Source organism: Delphinus delphis, chromosome 12 (assembly GCF_949987515.2).
Source record: "Delphinus delphis chromosome 12, mDelDel1.2, whole genome shotgun sequence".
Classification (NCBI taxonomy): domain Eukaryota; kingdom Metazoa; phylum Chordata; class Mammalia; order Artiodactyla; family Delphinidae; genus Delphinus; species Delphinus delphis.
The window spans coordinates 77233445-77253005 of NC_082694.2; the positions used below are offsets into that span (position 1 = coordinate 77233445).

Sequence of the window (19561 nt, forward strand, 5' to 3'; positions counted from 1 at the left end):
CCTGTAGTCAAAACCTGTTATAACCAAGCATTTTTTCCCTATATATGGATGTGCTGTTTAACTTATTTTAAAGATTCAGTTGAGAAATTAGTCTGTAAATTCAAATTGACTCACATTGTACAAATTGTAGAAGGTGATGGGACAGAGTTTTTAGAACACCTTAATCATTGAGGGAAAACTTGAGAGACTTAGTAAGTTTGAATCTGGTCACCTTTGATCCTGTTCTCCTGAGTAATTGAATATTACTGTAGAAATTAGATTCACTCTGCAACATCTAGTTGTATCTTTTGACTATTTTCTGATTATTTTAATTGTTAAGTATATTTGAGGCAAGGGGCTATACTCTGACTATAGGAATTCCTGGAAGATACATGTTATTCAGTTATTTTCCCCTAATAATTTTAGATACTATCTTTCACAGTATGTATGAATTGCTTGGCATCATAGATAAGATAAAGGATGAGCCTTGGATAAAAATCCAGGGGTTCATAACAACCAGTAGAATGCTCCTTTCACAGGAACATGATTGACACAGCAGCAACTCTGACTTCTGCCTCTGTTCTCCAGGATATGGTTAACCGGAGAATTGCGATGGATATGATACTCAAGATGGCAGATTCCCAGCGCTTCAGACAGTTCATCCTGCTTACCCCTCAAAGCATGAGGTAACTTTTTAAAACTCTTCTATGAATTATATATATATATATATATATATATATATATCAAGTATATAAAAAGGGGTGAGAAATCTTTTATACTCTCAATTTTAAAATGCAAATGACCAGTCAAAAGAAAAATTAACCCCTAATCTAGTTCCAGAGATCGAATGTAGTTTTCCCGTATTAGATATTTAAAATTTTGTCTGTGTTATCTCCCATTAACAGAGGCAATTTAACTGAATATGATTATTGACTTGTTAATATTTCTATTTTGAATCTGCTCTTCTGTGGTTATCATGACCCAACTAATATAAAGTAATTTTAGTAATTCTGCTTCGACTGGAGAAGCGATTCATGATTTCCCTAGTCTTGATTCTTTTCCTGTTAACTGAAAAGTAGCAGTCTTCCTAAATGGAGAACGCTGCTCTGCTGTCAGTCAGCATTTATTAGGTACCTCCATAGCGTCAGGCTCTGTGTCACTTAAAAGTTGATATTCTTTCTCTAAAGTGGTCACTCGATCGTATGGGTACTCAAGTTTATGACTGGAAATATTCAGGTGACTCCTTCCTGACTAGACAAGAAGAATAAGAGTTAGAGATAGTTGATACATAAATCTCCTTCATTTCCTTTTTCTTCCAAACTGAAAACCCATGGCATTTAGCAGGAAGTTAATTTTTAAAAGTGAAAATTTATTTCCCTATTGCAAGTTATATTTCTCCTAGAATTCCAGATATCAGACATACCCCCCCATTAGCATCCATTTAGACTTATATTTTCATGAGGTAGTATTAGAATTTTTTTTTTTATGAAAAAATTTTCTTGGAAGTTGGAATCATTAATTTTGCCTCCTCTAGTTCACTTCCACCAAGTAAACTGATTAGAATTCTTCGAATGTCTGACCCTGAAAGAGGACAAACTACGTTGCCTTTCCGACCTGTGTCTCAAGGAGAAGAAGAAGACCGGGGTTGATTTACTGTGGCTGACTGTGCCACACCCTCATGTTGAAAGATGTGTAAGGGGAGACGCCCGGGACTATGGGAAATAAAATGAAACTAAAGACATTCTGCGGCAGAGACTCAACTTATGTATCTGACACGATAAGCCTAGAAGACCGGCCACAGCCCGCAATTTAAAATTATACTTTGCTTTGAGAAAATCAACTTCATAGTACTGGTTTTAAATCTTTTTAAGTTTGTTTGTTTTTCATTTTAACCATCTACTTTTATAGATTCTTTTTCAGAAGTTTAAAATTTTGTACATATGTACATGTACATATCTGTTTAGTTTGGGTTCATTTCTATAGTATTTTGTAAGAATTAAAATAAAGATTTGATCACCCGGTTATATTTAGTTTTGCTTTTCCAGAATATTACATTATTCTCATTGCAGGGGGTGGGGCAGCGCCCAGGCGGGCTGTGAACAGGGACCAGTTTACAATAGATGCATTGTCTGTTTTGTGCTTATTAATGAGGAGGGACCTACACAGGACCGTAGGAACTTTGGTCACAATCCCTGCACAGGTCATTTTTAACCCTAGAGATACAATTGCAGACTGGGACGGTAGTTTTAATTATTGTGTTTCATCACATTTAAGATGCTCTCTGTTAAGGCACGTTCTCGGAGCTTTACTAAAGCACTGCCAGTCCTGACACGGTGCCTTTCTCTGAGTCCCTTAACCATCATCCACCCTACTAAGTGTCCAGCCTGTGTCGGAACTGGGTTATGACCCACTGGTGCGTCCTGACCTGCAGCGTGATTGCTTGCTTGCTGTAAAGTCCCGCAGTTTGCAGTCCAAAGCGTCTCAAGCTCTGGCTGAGCCGAGAGAGGACACAGGCCAGAGGGACTGTGCAGACCAGGCTGAGGAGAGGGCTGGGGAAATCGGGGCAGAGGACAGCTCCCTAATAAGACACACCCTGATTTTAGAGTTGTTAAAAAGTGTGCTCCGGGCTTCCCTGGTGGCGCAGTGGTTGGGAGTCCACCTGCCGGTGCGGGGGGCGCGGGTTCGTGCCCCGGTCTGGGGGGATTCCGCGTGCCGCGGAGCGGCTGGGCCCGTGAGCCGTGGCCTCTGAGCCTGCGCGTCCGGAGCCTGTGCTCTGCGGCGGGAGAGGCCGCGACAGTGAGAGGCCCGCGTACCGCAAAAAAAAAAAAAAAAAAAAAAAAAAAAAAAAAAAAGTGTGCTCCTTAGAATGATAAAATACAGCCTGTTGTAAGCAATGGTATTTATGAACTTTTTTTAAAAGAAAACATGAGTAGAACTCCTGCTTGCATTCTCTACGTTTGATACTAGGATTAGTGCTGACCTTTTTAGAAAGACGTGGATACCAACAAGAAGAATTCCCTATATTGCTAGCAATAAATATTTGTGAAATTGAAAGGAAGTATTTTAAGAAAAAGACGGTATTTTAAAAGCAGCGACACTTCTGTAGTTACTGAGAAAAACTGGATTTTGTTTTTGGTGAGGGGAGAGAGTCTAATTTAATCTTAAATTGAGATCCATTGGTAAATGAGAAGTCCAGAAACTGTGCTTTTCTAATCTGAGAATTTACAGAGAGAGAAGATGTGTGCCGCATGTTTTAAACATCCTCCACGAACAATACAGAGTCTGATTTTTTTAAAGGTACATTTATAATTCATTTGTATCAAAACTATTTTAACATACATGTGCTTTTTAAAATAAAAAAAATGAAGTAGAATATACCAAATGCATACATTTTATTCGCTAAACAATTTCAGTGTCTGAAATTTTGTGGTAGTTTTTTAATGTTGTGCTTCTTAATACAGAATGGGAAGTGGAATCCTCAGGTATCCAGGCATCTCTTGTTGAGTTGAAGATTATTCATTGCTTTGGCCTCACAAAGTTTGGGTTTCAACTATCGTAAGTGAAAATATTTTCAATTAATATGCTAATTAATGGTAATATTAATTAGAATAAAAAGAAATTGCTTTTTTGAAATATGTGTAACTTCTAAAAATAAAACTTTAAATTTACCTGTAGTTAAAGTCATCCTTTTGTGAATTGGGGAAGATATTATAATTGACAGAATCAAGCCTCTTCATGAATAGTGACTTGAATACTTCATAGAGATGACTCTTCCACCCCTGGTTTTATCAGCAGGGCAGGAATGACTGAACTGAGTCGTGAAATCCTGGGGAAGAAATGCTTCCTTGGACCTTTAAATCCTACCTTTTCATAACTTTGGGTTAGACATGATTAAAATCGTTCTTAAAAATGACAAATGTGGGGCTTCCCTGGTGGTGCAGTGGTTGCGAGTCCACCTGCCGATGCAGGGGACACGGGTCCGTGCCCCGGTGCGAGAAGATCCCACATGCCGCGGAGCGGCTGGGCCCCTGAGCCGTGGCCGCTGAGCCTGCGCGTCCGGAGCCTGTGCTCCGCAACGGGAGAGGCCACAGCAGTGAGAGGCCCGCATACCACACACACACACACAAAAAGTCACCAGGGAATGGGAGGAAGGGAGAAGGGAAAATTTGGAAAATACTTCAGAAGAATGCAATGCCTGAATCTGTAGTGTCGATGATCAGTATGAGTAACAATATTACTTAAATGTTGTTTTATTAAAACTAATCACATTTGTCTTTTTTTTTTCATTTTCAAAGAATCTCTCTGGCTGCTGTGTGAATAGGTTAGGATTAGAGTTGGGCAAACATGGAAAGAGCGAGCAATCTGGAGGCTTTTGCAGTGATCCAGGTCAGAGGTCATGGAGACTTGGACCAGAGTGGTCGAGATAGAAGTGTTCAGATTCGAAGTCCAGAGGCAGTGAGACTTGCTGATGAGAATACAGTTGACCCTTGAACAACACAGAGGTATGGGGCAGTCAGAAATTCGAGTTTAATTTATAGTTCGCCCTCCATACACGCGGTTCTTCCTGTCCCCCTTGCGCATCTGTGGATGGGGTAGCACTGTAATACTTACTATGGAAAAAAATCCGCCTATAAGTGCACCCGCACAGTTTGAAGCTGTACTGTTCAAGGGTCAGCTGTACTGGGGAGCTGTGAGAGGAATCAAGGATCATTGGCCTGGGGTCTGGGGCCTGAAAAACCGCACGAGTGGTGGTGTCATTCCCAGAGCTAGGGAAGATGCGGGGCGGCTGCGGAGGAGAGCGATGGACGGCTGGTGGGGAGACGTACAGCAGCTCTGATCTGAGCAGGCAGCATTTGAGACAACCATTTAGTTAATCGGATATTTGATGGGTAACTTTACGTTGGTAAATGTAAGAACCTGAGAAACAGTAACATAAGGTAAGAGTCTAGAGATCTATATTTCGCCTGCAAAATGCTGGGAAGAACCCAAATTGCATGCCCAAAATATTTGGGAAACTGAATCGCTTACACAAAAGGACCTAAGGGAACAGTGTGTCATTTTATTTAGAAGCTCTAGTTGACTGTCATTTTCTCACTAAACCCCTACACACCTGGTGCGGTAAGGCTCTCTGAAGACGTCTATTTAAGCGTGTGTTTTACTTCCTGACATGGTTTCCAACGGTGTGGAGGAAATCAGCCTCTGGCCTCTTTAAGAAAGTGGTTCATGTTATTCATCTAGAGACCGTGATCCTGAATGAGGGAACTACAGGGAAAAGGAAGCTTTAAAGCAATATGATTCCCCTTTAAAAACAGTTTAGAGTTATTTAAGAAATAAAAAAGGGGAAATATGGAAACTTATGTCTTCTAAACGCAGAAAGAGTTCAGGATAGAATAAAAGTAAGACATTCAGGGGCATTTTCCTTTCAGAACAGCAGCAGGAGTTAAAGAGACCAAAATAGTAGCTGAGTATAAGCTGGAACTGATAGAACCCAGGCCCACTTGAATGATGAGAGGATGCCCACAGCTGGTCCTTTCTGAAGGGACCACAGGCTGGGAGGGACACTGTGGTTCTTGAGGATGCCCGTTGCTGAGGGTGTGTGTGGGTGTGGTTTAAACGGAACTCAGTTACAGAAGTTGTGTTAAACACACCCTTCAGTTCATGGCTCACCTTCATCTCTGGTTGCCTCAGAGCACGTGAATGCACTTCGTATGTGGAAGAGATGTGAATTGTGGCTACAGGGCAGACTGTGGCTAATTGTTTTCCAGAGAGGGTGGAAACATCTCTCCCGTTCTTCTAGAAACTTGTTGTAACCTATCAAGACATAGAGTTTAATTTCCTTCTTGACTATGAATAGGTTTGTGACTGTGTTGTAACCAACAGAATGATGGAGAAGTGTTACTTCATGACTATTGAGGCTATAGGGCAGGAAAGAATATGAAACTTCCAGTTTCTTAGCAGGAATACTTGTGCTGGAGACCTGAACCATCAGGCAAGTAGTATGACTGCTCTGAGGCCTCCATGCTGTGAGGAAGAACAAACTAGCCCATGTGGAAAAGCCCTGAGGCCCTCTCAACTCTCAGCTGCTCCAGGCACCTGTTGCAGCTCAAGCTTCCATGTGACTGCAACTGCACAAGACACCCCCAGCTAGAATCATCCAGGTGAAGCTTCTCAAATTCCTGACCCACAGAAGCCATGAGGAATGATAAAATGATTGCTTCTACTTTAAGCCATCACATTTTGGGGATAAGATGTTACGATGCACACCCTGGAAACAATTCTAGTGTGATATTTGCTTTTATTTTATGTGCCTTTTGTGTACTTCTGTGAGAATGTCTTTTTCATTTATATATATTATATGGTGCAATAGATTTTATTGTTTCTTTTTTCCCCTTTCAGCCTTGTAAAAACATGTGCTCGTTGCTGTGTGTACATCAGTTTCCAGCTGAAGCCTAGTATGCCTCAGGGTGCACGCACCACGTCTTACCTAGTCCTCTAGTCATGAGCCACTAGGTTGCCTCCAGCCCCCACTCCAGAAACAGAGCTGTCACGGACATCCTGGGACAAGTCCCCATACATCCTCCTGTGAGAGCTTCTTGGGGCAACAAACCCAGGAGTGGACATGCTGGGTCAGAGGACATATGTACACTTATTCTAACCAATACTGCTGGACTGCTGTCAGGACCCTGCCCCAGTCGACACTAGCGGAGCAGAGAGAACTAAAACAAGATGTTTGCTGGCCCAATGTCTACATTTTATTTACTTATTTACCGGTGAGTCTGCTGAAGGGTTTGTTTTCCATAAGTGCCCCAAGTACCCATGTGGCTCATTTCCTTCACTTGGGTCTTCCATTAGTGTCACCTAACCAGCCTACAGGAAGTGGCCACTGCTGCATCCCATCACTCTCCCTCCTTCTTTATTTGCTATGCTTTTCTTCATAGTTCTTACAGTTAGACATGTGTGTGTGTGTGTGTGTGTCTATCATTTATTGTCTGTCTCCTCCCATACGAATAGTGCACAGAGGGTGATCAGTGAAAATTTGCTATGAATTCATCGCCTGTAGCTTGATTAACCAAATGCCTTTCCAAGGAGTCTCCCCAGCTCCTCAACCCACCCCGCCCTCAGCCAGAGGAGAGCATATTGGGAGGCACAGAACGTCTCTCCCTGCCTCTACTTTGGACTCACCAAGCACAGGGGTTAACGGCACCAGGACATCCTATTAGCACTTGGGACTGTTCTCTCTGGGGACGGAAGTTTGTTTCTGTCGGGGTTTCGGGTACTGTTGTTGCCCTGAATGTTTGTGGGGAGGTTTGCTGGCTCCCAGTTTCTTGCTGAATGGATGAATGGAATCATCAGGCCCTGGTCTGTGGTCTCATCTAATGCTCCTAAGACAGACAGAGGAGGAGTATTTAGAAAAAAAGGCGCTCCATAAAAAGGGAATAATTTAGCACTGTACTGTCTGATACAATAACTACTGGCTACACGTGGCAAATTAAATTTAAATTAATTAAGATAAAATGAAAAATGCAGTCCCTCAGTCACACTAGCTGAACTGGAAGTGCTCAAAGTTCACATGTAGCCAGTGTAGGTACAGATGTTTCCATCATCCTAGAAAGTTCTACTGGACAGCACTGTAGAAAGAAACGGTCTCATTCAGGCTTGTTCTGAAAACGCAGGCCCGCCTTTAGACTTCTTGATGGAATCTCTCTGCCTTCCTTCCTCCAGCTTAAAAGGGTCAGGATTTTGTTCCACCGTTAAAACAACGAGTACACTTTTGATTTGGAAAGACAGCCTTTCGGAGGACGCTTCTCAGTCAGCTAAACGTGTCCTCCACATAGTTGTGTAAAACAGCGCGTGGTAAGCACCACAGTCACACTGAGAAAACATTTACTGTCATATAGTGAGCATTTTTTGAGAATGAGTAAGTTTTATGTTTTATTTAAACTTTACACGCCGTATTAACTGTCCCTCTTTTGAGGGCCAGGATGAAGCATTGGGAAGTTCTCACTAAGTCTTTGAATTCCCAAGTTGTGTGTTCAAAGGTAAATTTAGTAAGTTGTTGCTATTGACCCTTGACAATTATGAACATCTGTTTCAAATTTAAAATTCTGAGATAAGAACTGAGGGAAAAAGTCAAATGTTATAAATTTATTTGGGACATCTATTGCCACCTCTTTGGAAGCCTTTGAAAATTCAAGCAAAATCAATACACATACATCTTTTTTTTTACTTTCAATAAATAATATCTTTGAGTATATGTATATATAGATAGATTTAATTAATGAGTCATTTAGCAGTGTTTTTAAGTTTTATACTGCATTAATTCCAACACAGCTCTTTCCAGATTGATAGGATGCAAATGAGGTAAGAATTAAGGCAAACCTAAACGGCATGCAAATTTCGTACATTTATATTCACTGATAATACAAGCTCTTGTGTGTGGACCACACAGAGGAGTCAAGGGCCCCTCTGTGTGCCTGTCCAGTGCTATTTTACAGGAGAATGGTGACACAGCTTATAATTCAGTTACATTACCGTGAGGGTTTCAGTGCTACTAACATTATGTAATCAAGGAGACACGAGCATTAGCAAAACATGAACAAGAAATCATACAACTCTTTGCAGCACATTTCTGCCCAGGCTTTGGAGGAGAAAGGTTTTTTTTTTAATGAAATGATATCACACATATCACATTGTGGCAGGTTGTTTGTTTTATAATATATGCTTTTAAAATTCATTAGCAAATGACATTCTCATGCACACAAGTGTTTCAAACACAAGAAGCAAGTCCATTTATAGGTAGTCCAAGCAATATTTGTGTGTGTGTGTGTGTGTGTGTGTGTGTGTGTGTGTGTGTGTTAATAGCTGCAGACTGAATGGAACATTGAGACTTTTGTGCAGTCCATAGTGTTATCTCTGCTCATTTCTGAATGTCGCACTGCAGAAGTAATACGATGGAAGGGTCGCTCTTTGCAGCTTCTTTGAATTCATCCAGTGTAATCTGGTCGTCTTTGTTCTTATCCATCTTGCTGAAAATCTTGTCTACTCGCTGCTCAGGCGTGAGCCCATCCTCATTCATTTTCATCATGATCACGGTGCCCACCATTTTGTAGATAGCCTTGGGAAAACAGGAAACAGACCATAAAGTTCTCCTATGATAGGGTAAAGAATCTAAATCTACTTCAAAGGACTCCTTCAATGGTTTTAAGCAAGATAGTGGTGTAATCAAACCTGTGTGAGTCTCATGACCAATTGGCTAGAGAAGAATTTCATGTGATTCCCAGGTTTCTGACTGGAGGAAGTGATTATGAAGGGTAGTGGTGAGATCAAGAATAATGGATTAGGAACAGGTTCAGGAAGGAAAATGATGAGCTCAGTTTTTGTGTGTTTTTTTGCGGTACGCGGGCCTCTCACTGTTGTGGCCTCTCCCGTTGCGGAGCACGGGCTCCAGACGCGCAGGCTCAGCGGCCATGGCTCACGGGCCCAGCCGCTCCGCGGCATGTGGGATCTTCCCGGACCGGGGCACAAACCCGTGTCCCCTGCATCAGCAGGCGGACTCTCAACCACTGCGCCACCAGGGAAGCCCCGAGCTCAGTTTTAAACATTCTGAGTTTGAGGTCAGATGAGAGGCAACAAGCTCTACTCCTTGGAGATTTAGGAAAAGGTGAAGTGTGGTCCCAATTTACAATCTTTTAAGAAAGCAAGCAAGGTGGACCAGTAAAATTTAGCCCTGAAAGAAGTTAGTTTAGGGGGATCTGTGAATCAGGGACTCTGTTCATAAGTCAAAGAACAGAGTAGGAAGATTCCATTTTCCAGTTCAATTAATTGTGCACAATTAATTCTCAAAATGGGAATTAAATGTAGAAATGAGTTTCTTTCCTAGGAAAGTGCCTTAAAAAAATAAATGCTCATCTCCACAAAGACTTGCAGGGGAATATTCACAGCAGCTTTTTAAATAATGGCCCAAAAGTGAAAACAGCACAAATGCTCATCAACTGCTAAACAGATAAACAAAATATGACATATCTGTAAAACTGAATACTATTTTAGCAACAAAAAGGAATGAAATACTGATACATGCTATAGCATAGATAAACCTCAAAAAAAGAAAAAAAAGCCAGATATAAAAGGCCAAACATATATTGTACGATTCCATTTATATGAAATGTCCGGAAAGACAAATCCATAGAGACAAAGTAGTTTCCGGAGTCTGGGGGCACCAACAGGCATGAGGGACCTTATTGAGAGAATTAAAATGTTCTAAAATTGGATTACAGTGATGGCTGCATACTTCGGTAAGTTTACTAAAAATCACTGAATTGTAAAGCTAAAATGGGTGAAGTTATGGCCTGTTAATTATGACTCAATAAAGTTTTAAAGAATGCCAGTTAGAAAGAGTAAACCATAACAAGAGCTTCATTGAACAAGTAAGATGTCTATTGAGATAAAATATATTTTGTTTGCTCATTTTTGTAATTAGAGTGTGTTGATTTATGGTAGAAAAATATCTAGGACATTTGACTTTAAAAGAAGCAGACTATTAGGACTTCCCTGGTGGTCCAATGATTAAGACTCTGTGCTCCCAATGCAGGGGGCACAGGTTTGATCCCTGGTTGGGGAACTAAGATCCCGCGTGCAGCATGGTGCCACCCAAAAAAAAAAAAAGAAAAAAGAAAGAATCAGACTATTGAAATTTCATTTGAGGGACAATTGGTAGAGGGGGTCCTGATTAACCTAGAAGCCTGAGTGGTATGTGAGGGAAAAGCAGACATGCCTGGACTTTAAAAAAGAGACAGATGGGTCATCCGCACGCAAGCTGCTACTCTCACTCTGTCCTCTGAAGGGTGAAATGAAAAGGGCTTAAAGGAGCAATGGGTAGGAAGGCTGTTAGCACGACAAATGCACCATTGATGAAGACACGGCAAAAAGAAATGTAAACCCACAAAGTCCACCCTGGACCACATCTAACAGCTCTGAACATGGCCAGTTCTCATTTATCGTCTCCAAGATGCAGCCCTGCATTGGGATCATGAACATGACAACCAGGAAATGACATGCCAGATGCAGACTCACACTTCACACCAACCTAGGCCAAGGGCATGTCAGGGTCAGAACTAAATATGAACGTGTTCCCTGACAAATGTAAGGAATCCCTGTAGGCGCATGTGCTTCATGGGGTGCTCCGGCATGCAACGAAATATGTAGCACTGTCTTCTCTGAAAAAAGGATGTGTTATCACAGGTGCTTTCCCAGGAAGAAATAACTGTCTCAGGTACTCTCTTATTCAGCCAAAACTTGTGGACCCATTAGGCCTGTGCCCAACACTCCAGGGCAGATGCACTGTCCTTCGTTGGGGTTACGTGGCCCTTGTTGGTCTCTCCTCGCACTGACCCTCCCCCATCACAGCACCTGCCTCACTCTGCTGTCATCGTCTGTGTGGACACAGGCCCTTGGGTCAGTGAGCTCCTCCAGGGTGGGCACTTGTGTCTCTTCACGTCTGTCTCCCCTCCACCTTGCAGGAGGTTGGCACCTGCAGAAAAGCTGACTACAGGCTACAGGAGCCTAGAGGGTGGTGGGCAACTCTGGGGTGAAGTGGGCCAAGAAGACTTCTTGGATGTGGCAAGATAACCTAGACCTTGAAGTGTGAGAGGATTTGGATGGGCCCAGAGCCCTGAAGGACATTCCAGGGGAAAAGCATGGTAGAAGCAAAAGTGGCCAGCTGTGCGTGTGCAAGAGTGAGGGGCCCTGGATGGACGGTGAGGCCAGAGAAGACGTGCAGGCAAACAGACGTTGGCCGGACCAGCTGTCAGAGATCTGTGTGCCTGTGCCTGACACAGAGGACCTGCTCTGTAAGCCTTTTGATCAAATGAATGAGCAGCTCCTGAAGCGCAGAGATGCTGTAAAGACTGTATCAGTTATTGATACCTTGGTTCTGGAAAGGTAGCTCAGCAAAGGAACCTAGAGGCCAGAAAGGGTGCCAGGTGCGGGTGCAAAGGGCCAGAAGTTGGTGAAAATACCGGAGGTGGAGAAGGGGAGCCACGTGCAGAGGGAACATGAAGGTGACACGGCTGATTAGAAGGAAAGAAGCTGAGAGTTGAGGCGGATGATATTTCCAAGGGAGACAGAGCCTCGAGAGCGAACTGCCGGTTACTGAGCATTTCCTCCATGAGAGGAAGTGTGCCATGTGCTGTATCGTGACCACAGACTTGGGGCGTACGTTCTATTACCTTTATTTTTTCACGAGGACACTGAGGCTCTGGTGCCCTCGAAGCCCTGTAGTCGGGAAAGCAGCAACGCCAGGCCTGACCCTTGCTGCTGCTGGGTTTTCCAGTTGACTTGGGAAGGTAAGTGGGTACCAAAGGGAGAAAAGGGACTAAAGATGCCAAGGGAGGGTGGGTAAGTGGAAGGCAGGGCTCCAGAGGCCACAGGAGGAGCGAACTGCGCTGGGGAGCCACCCCAGGGGAGGAGAGTGAGTGTAGCATGGTGGTCATCTGGGGATTTGGTCACTTGGGTTTTGGCTACTGTTTCTTCCCATCAGCCCCCAGTTTTCATGTGGGGATCCACCCTCCCCGATCTCAGCTCTGTGGTCTGGACGGGGCCTCACGCCAGCTCCAGGATGGGACACTTGGCTTTGGCCTGTGGCAAGTGGTGCATTTCCCCCCTTGGGTCACACTGGTCGGTGCAGAGGTGGACACACACGCTGAGACAGTCGGTCAGTGAAAAGGCACTGATTCATTCATCAGTAATTGAGTGCCCACCAGGCTCCAGGACTGTTCTAGGTTCTAGGGATACAGCAGCGAGTGAGGAGAGTCCTCTCTTGACAGTGCTTGCGTTCTACCATGTGAGGTTATTGGGGGCAGTGATAAATGCTGTGACAAAAAATCATGATGGTAAGAGGTTAGATAGCCCTGGGGTGGGGCACGGGCACTCTTCGGGGAGGGGAACGCAGGGAGGAAGCCCTGCCGGGAGGTGAGATGAGGGCAGAGCCCTGAGTGGAGTGAGGGGCCCGGGGAAGGGCCCTGGGCAGAGAGAGAGGACATCAAGGCCCTCACGTGAGGCTGTGTTCTGGGAAAACCAGGAAAGCCCAGGCATCTCGAGCACGGTGTGTAGGGAGGAGTGTGGAAGATTAAGGTCAGGGCAGTGGGCAGGGGGTCCTGGGACGTCTGCACAGGCAACTGAGAAAGATGCCTGTTCCCATGGAATGATGGGAACCTGGGGGCCGCGGGCAGGATCTTGTGCCGTTGGAGGAATGGGCAGTGGAGGGAGCTGGTCTGAGTCAGAGGGCGGCGTCCAGAAGGGCAGAGCTAACACAAGGGCTGGAGAAACTGAGTCCTGATACCATCCTTCGCACCCACTAGGCTTACGTTTATGGGAGATGTCACACTGTGAGCATGGCTGAAATGGCGATTGACAGCCAGGACCCAGCAGCTTGGACCTGTGACATTTCCCAGCGCCTCGACGGAGCAAGGGAACAGGGACGGAGAAGTCAAGGCCTGGCAGGGCTCCTGGACGGGGGTGGAAGGGAGCTGCCGTAGGGCTGTGCCCCAGGGAGCCTCTTCCCAGGGGTCTGCCTGCCGTGCCCACAGCAGCCCCGGTCCTGACCACACCCCAGGGGCCGCTGCCTCACCTCAATGATCTCCAGCATCTCCACGCGGGTGATCTTGCCGTCGCCATCCAGGTCGTACATGTTGAAGGCCCAGTTCAGCTTCTGCTCAAAGCTGCCCCTGGAGGTGATGGACAGGGCGCAGATGAACTCTCGGAAATCGATGGTGCCGTCTCCGTTCTTGTCGAAGGTTCGGAAGGCGTGCTGGGCGAACTTGGAGGCGTCTCCATACGGGAAGAACTACAGAGCAAAACACCCAAGGTCAGGTGTCGGGAGGGGACGAATCACAGGCTCCCGACTCAAAGACCACCGCTCGCTGGCTTTCTGCTCACAGCCCAGGCTCTCCCAGCCGCCCGGACAGGGTTTGGCCCAGCGCTCAAGGCCAAGGGCTGGCCCAGGGAGGCCATCTGCCCCGGATGTCCTCACTCCCAGGCCCCTCGCTCTGTCCTGTGGGTGAGGCTGGGGACACTTCTGGGTTGGCGGGGCTTGGATTGGGGCCGCTAGGATTCCACATCTGCGGCTTCGGAGCCGACTTCTCTCCCGCAGGGGGTGGTGCTACCTGGATTTCCACGTGCCTCCGGGTGTGACAATCCAGGTCCACCGTGCGCGGGGCCCGAGCGACATGACCCCGACCTCCGGCCAGCAGCTCCCCCGTCCCCAGCCCTCAACAGTCTCCCTGGGTGAGGGTCCGGGGTTTGCCTCCTTCTTACAGGCACTTTTTTTTTTTGGCAGATCATTTAAGAGCCACTAAAAATAGAACATGACTGGGCTTATTTCTGAGAGGCATCAAGAGGTGACTTCTCAGAGCCGATGGGGAACTGTAGGAGACCGAGGATGGGCACAGGAAGGGGAGTGGGGGGACAGACCCCACAGGTGGTGAGAACACAGAGCCCGAGGCCGTGGCCCCGGCCCCAGACGCGCGTCTGGGCCGGTGACACACAGCAGGGATCCCGGTCTGATACCTGACCTTCTGCCCCAGCAAAGCTAAAGGACATTTTCCAGGTGGAGCACAGGAAACCAGAGAATAACCCTCACCCTATCCCCCAAACCAAACCAAAGCACACCACGTGGTGTTTTAAAGCAGAGAAGGTGTGTATTGTTTCTGGACGAATAAATCCCGCAAATACAAAATCCAAAGCAGATTCCTGAGTATGCCACTGGTGCTTCTGTTCCTGCGTAGGTGTTACCACTTGCTAAGCGGGCCTGGCTGGCCACACACAGACGGCCAGCATCGTGCCCCCTCTGGGCTGTGTCCTCGTTCTCGCTGTACATCCTGACCTGGGGCTTGCTGAGCTCGGCTGCCCACTCCTCCTACATTGAGAAGCACACCGGACAACAGAAAATTTCCCTCCAGAAGCAAAATAAACATTTCATGTCAGGAGCCAATACAGGCGGGCCAAGGACAAGGCAAGTGTTCCAGGGAGGAGCTGACGTCGGCTTGTATTTCAGTAGCTCCCACTTCCAGATGCCAGGATCTGTTCTGCCTGCTGTTGCTGCGGGAGAAACCACCCCAGAACTTAGTGGCTTGAAACTGCACGAATCATTTTATTAATCTCAGAAAGTAAAAATCTGACAGGCTCTTCTAATCAAAGAGCTTATTCTGTGACTACGAGCTTCACGTACTCTGAACTGTCCTTTCCTCGTAACTCTCAGGACACCAAATGTGTGTGGGTTTTTTAGGTTTGTTTTATTTTTCTCCCTCACAACAACCAGTTTTCCAACTGGCCGGACACCAGCTGGGTGTCCTACAGTTCAATTCAATTCTGACCCTGCTGGAGTTACAGACCCCAGAGGGTAAGGGTTCAGTCCCACAAGACTGCGCCCACCTTCAACAGCAGTCACAAGTCCCAGGTTGCCACCTGTTCCTCTGAGAGGCCTGCGACGAAGTTGGAGGATTCCCACAGCCCCTCCTCAGATTGGATAATTGGCTAGAACGACTCCTTATTTACTACTAAATTCAGGAAGGCACTTTATTTACTACTACCAGTTTGTTATAAGGTTACAACCCAACGGAGGAGATGCATAGAGCAAGGTGTGGGCATGAGGGTGTGTGGAGCTTCCGTGCCCTCTCTGGTTGTACCGCCCTCCCAGCCCTTGGATGCGTTCACCAGCCTGGAAGCTCCCCCAGCCCCGTAGTTTGAGGGTTTTTATTGTAGTTTCATTATGTAGGCATAATTGATTCAATCATTGGCCATTGGTGATTGAACTCAATCTCCTCCCCGGAGGTCGGGGCTGGAGCTCAAAGTTCCAATTCTCTGATCTGCCGTCGTCTTTCTGGGACCAGACCCCCTCCCAACCCTGCCCCAGTCCTGAAGCTAGGGGTCCTCCAGCCACCAGTTATCTCATTAACATACAAAAGACACTGTTATCACTCCAGAGATTCCAAGAGTCTTAGAAGCTTTTGTGTCAGGAACCGGGGGGTAAGACCAAATATGTATTTCTTATTCTCTCTCAATATCATATGTGCCCTGCGCCTGAGTGGTCTTCACCTCTCTCTAGGGGTGTGCTGTTTGCTGCTGTGTCACCTGCTTCACGTTCAGTGGTCTTGGGCAGAGCTGGTACCTGTGAAATAGCCCAAGAACAGAGCAGAGTGAGCCCCCTGGTGGATTCCCAAGTCTCCTTAGGGATGTTTATCCATCAGCCTTTCTACACGCAATGACATGAGGCCACTGGGTATAATTTTTCTCCATCCATGTAGGTGTCTGGCGATGTAATCCTTTACCCATCTCCTACCTCACAGCAGACTTTTAAGTTAAGGGCTGACAGTTTTACCTAAAAATAACTGGGCACCTTAGGTCAGTATATTAAAAATTAATTTAGATCAGGAAGGCCTTGAGAAAAAAATCGATTGTAAATTTTGAGCTATAAAAGTTACATTGTGCCTTGCCGAAGGTCTATTTACTGACTTTTGTAGCCAACATGTTTACTTTGGAAGAATTGAGTGTGTGATCAAGAGCCCTCAGATACCTGGAGGGGTTATTTCCTTTAGAAAATTCATCCTATCATGTTCCGAGTACTTTAAGTTTTTCTAATCAGGGGAATGATCCTTCTTTTGATGAAATAATTCAACTCTGGATGGATCATCACAGAAAAATGAAGCCTTACTCCCTTCAATCTCTGTAGGAAGAAATCAGGGTCTTGAACTCATATTCACTTCTCTTGGAGGAAAATAGTGCCTGAGAAGTACAAGAATTTTGGGGGTATTGTTGCTTGCGGGGTGTTTTGTTTTATTTTTAAAATTCAATGTATTTTGCTTCAGCTCCTGCATTAAATATTGGTGTGGAAATAATTTTTGGTGGTCTTAATAATCTAAACCTTTTAATATAATAGAAAAAAAGAATGGTGAGGTTGAAAATTTTTAATATATATAATTATATATATTTCACTTACATCTTTGTAGTTCAGGCTGCTATAAAAAACTATCATAGACTGGGTAGCTAATAAACAACAGACATTTATTTCTTATAGTTCTGGAGGCTAGAAGTCCAAGATCAGGGTGCCAGCATGGTCGGGTACTGGTGAGGGCCCTCTTCTTCCTTGCAGACTGTCGGCTTCTTGCTGTGTCCTCACATGGTGGAAGGGGCAAGGGCACTCTGTGGGGTTTCTTTTATAAGGGCACTAATCTCATTCATGAGGGCTCCACCCTCATGATTCTAAGCACCTCCCAAAGGCCCTACCTCCTAATACCATCATTTTGGGTATTAAGTTTCAACATATGGATTTTGGGGACACACAAACATTCAGCTCATAGCAACTTATTTGAAAGAAAATTAATTTAGTTATGAAAATTTTCAGAAACTATATTAGATAATCTAACATAGCTAGTCTTCAAAAAATTTCCAGCCTCTCTTTTATGCCTATGTATACACACACACAGAGTTTCTCTACTTTTGGTCAAAAATGTTATATCAAGTGTATCCTATATTTCCATTAAAAGGAAAAGAAATCTTCATCTGGGAAGCAGCTGCAAATGGTCAATTAATGCCCGCTGATGTGAATCCAGGCCCCAAGCCAGGAACCCTTCTGACCCCAGAAACTGTGTGGTATGGTTCCTGGAGAAATCCTTTGGGGTTTGGCACCTGTGGGGCAGCCTGTCCTCCTGAGGGTGTCCAAGAGAAGGCTCCTCTTTGAAGGGCAGGGTTTGGGAGTGGAGCAGCGTCTGCTCCAGGTTCTGGCCAGCAGAGCCCTAGGCTTAATTCTGGGGCTGTCAGGGAGCTGGCCAGTCCCCCAGGCTCCCTGGCTGGGGGTGATGGGTGGCTGGGCCAGTGCCCTGGAGGCAGTCTTCCCAGGACTCCCTACAGCCTGCTTTCTCAGGTCCTGTCCTTGCCCCTGTGCAGCCCACAGCTCTTTTGCTCTGACACTTGGGGGGCTCAGAGCCTAATAGCAGAAGGTGGGGTCAGAAAGTAGACCCTCTGTCCCGGGTGAATTTTGGCCCTGCTCGTGAGACCCTGACCCCGAGGCCACACAGTGATGTGTCCCCGTCCTACCACAGACACAATCCTGTGCTCTGGTTACGCTCTGAGGGAACGGGTTCTAGAGGCTGCTGGCCTCGGGTGGGACCAGGACCCAGCTACAAGGTGTAGCATGATGTCCGTAGGAAAATGTCACCCTGGTGCTGAAAACCAACTCACAAGTGAATTTTAGGGGCCTGTCCTGTTTCTTTTTTTTTCTTTTCCAAATTCTGCCTAAGTATAGGCATTTTCTTTCTTTTCTTTTTTTTAAATATTTATTTATATATTTGGCTGTGTCAGGTCTTAGTTGTGGCACGCGGGATCTCCACTGCGGCATGAGGGATCTTTCATTGCAGCATGTGGGCTCTCTAGTTGTGACTTAGTTGCGCCGGCTTAGTTGCCCCGCGGCATGTGGGATCTTAGTTCCCCGACCAGGGATCGAACCGGCGTCCCCTGCATTGGAAGGCGGATTCTTAACCACTGGACCACCGGGGGAGTCCCCCTGCCCTGTTTCTAACTGGGGCAGGATCGCCTGTTTGTGGAAGGCAGATGGAATTACCCGCGGATCATAAGTGCCCTGTGCTTTCCTGTCTCTGTCTTTGCCCACACGGTGCCCTTTGCCTGTCGGACCCTCGCCTACTGCTCAGTTCTATCTCCTCCCCATCATCTGAAGTGAAGCCTGGATGCCACCTCCTGCGGGGCCCTTCTCTGCAAACGCAGCCTGATGTCAACACCTCTCTCCTGGCATCCGAGTTATCTTTGTACATGCGGCTTTCCTCTGCTGGACCATACATTCCTTGCTTCGCTCAACTCCGTGTTCTCTGCACAATCTTTGTTAACCAAGTGAAAGAGCCTTTGCTTGCAGAAAACCGGCAAAGCCTGCAGTGGAAGGTTCCTCTGAAGATGAGAACCTTGGAAACGAGGACAAAGGAGTTGAGAAAAGGCCAACCCCGTGAGGTCTCCTGGTTCTGTCGTGCTCAAGCCCACATTCGGGCCAAGACTAGTAGAGAACAAGTAACCCACAGCCCTGCTGCCCCATCTCGAGAGAGGAAGTGGAACGAGGCTTTCTAGTTGGGATCTAGGGACAGGGCTTCTCAGCAGATTTGCAGGGGAGGTCTGGCGTGGCAGAGGGCTGGTATGTATGCCGGCCTCCTCCTGCTGGCTGACAAGCAGGACAAGGGTGCCCTTGTCCCATGGCATTCCCTGGACTGACTTCTAGAAGTTTCTGAGATAATTCTTCTGGGCTGCACATGTTTCTTTCCTGTTGACTCCCCCTCCCCAGGATGCCTGGAAATGAGGGCTGCCAGGTGTACCTGCCATCAGTCGTGGGGAGCTGGGGCAAAGCAGGGCTGCACCCCTGCCTCCTCTTCCTGGAGGGGGGGGAGGGAGAGGTTTCCAGGACCCTCCACTCAGACTCTCAGCAGAACCCAGTCAGGCACAGCCTGACGGTGGGGGTCGTCTGCCTGCAGAGCTGGGTCACGGGCAAGCTCCCTGCGCCCACTCTGGCCCCGCTGAGGAAAGTGGCCTCAGA

The 19561-nt window shown here is 46.3% G+C and overlaps 2 protein-coding genes across 5 annotated transcripts in view; one reads left to right on the top strand and one right to left on the bottom strand.

Annotated features, from left to right (window-relative positions):
• SMC6 (structural maintenance of chromosomes 6) overlaps positions 1 to 6856 on the top strand; it is a 76777-nt gene extending 69921 nt beyond the window's left edge. Inside the window, exons 26-29 of one of the 4 annotated variants that reach the window (XR_009521486.1) lie at positions 568 to 665; positions 3441 to 3534; positions 5935 to 6137; positions 6376 to 6856. Coding sequence is in view for 2 of the 4 variants with exons in the window: in XM_060027065.1 (XP_059883048.1) it covers positions 568 to 665; positions 1514 to 1628 (213 nt within the window). In the remaining 2 variants the exon portion in view is untranslated. Of the gene's footprint in view, positions 1 to 567; positions 666 to 1513; positions 1999 to 3440; positions 3841 to 5934; positions 6138 to 6375 lie in introns of those variants that run through there. The other 3 variants (XR_009521487.1, XM_060027066.1, XM_060027065.1) reach the window with 3 other exon arrangements.
• Positions 6857 to 7923: 1067 nt separating this feature from the next.
• VSNL1 (visinin like 1) overlaps positions 7924 to 19561 on the bottom strand; it is a 95863-nt gene continuing 84225 nt past the window's right edge. The window contains exons 3-4 of the mRNA XM_060027068.1: positions 13604 to 13819; positions 7924 to 9094 (exon numbers count right to left, since the gene is read on the bottom strand). Coding sequence (XP_059883051.1) covers positions 8897 to 9094; positions 13604 to 13819 — 414 coding nt within the window. The 3' untranslated portion in view covers positions 7924 to 8896. The remainder of the gene's footprint in view (positions 9095 to 13603; positions 13820 to 19561) is intronic.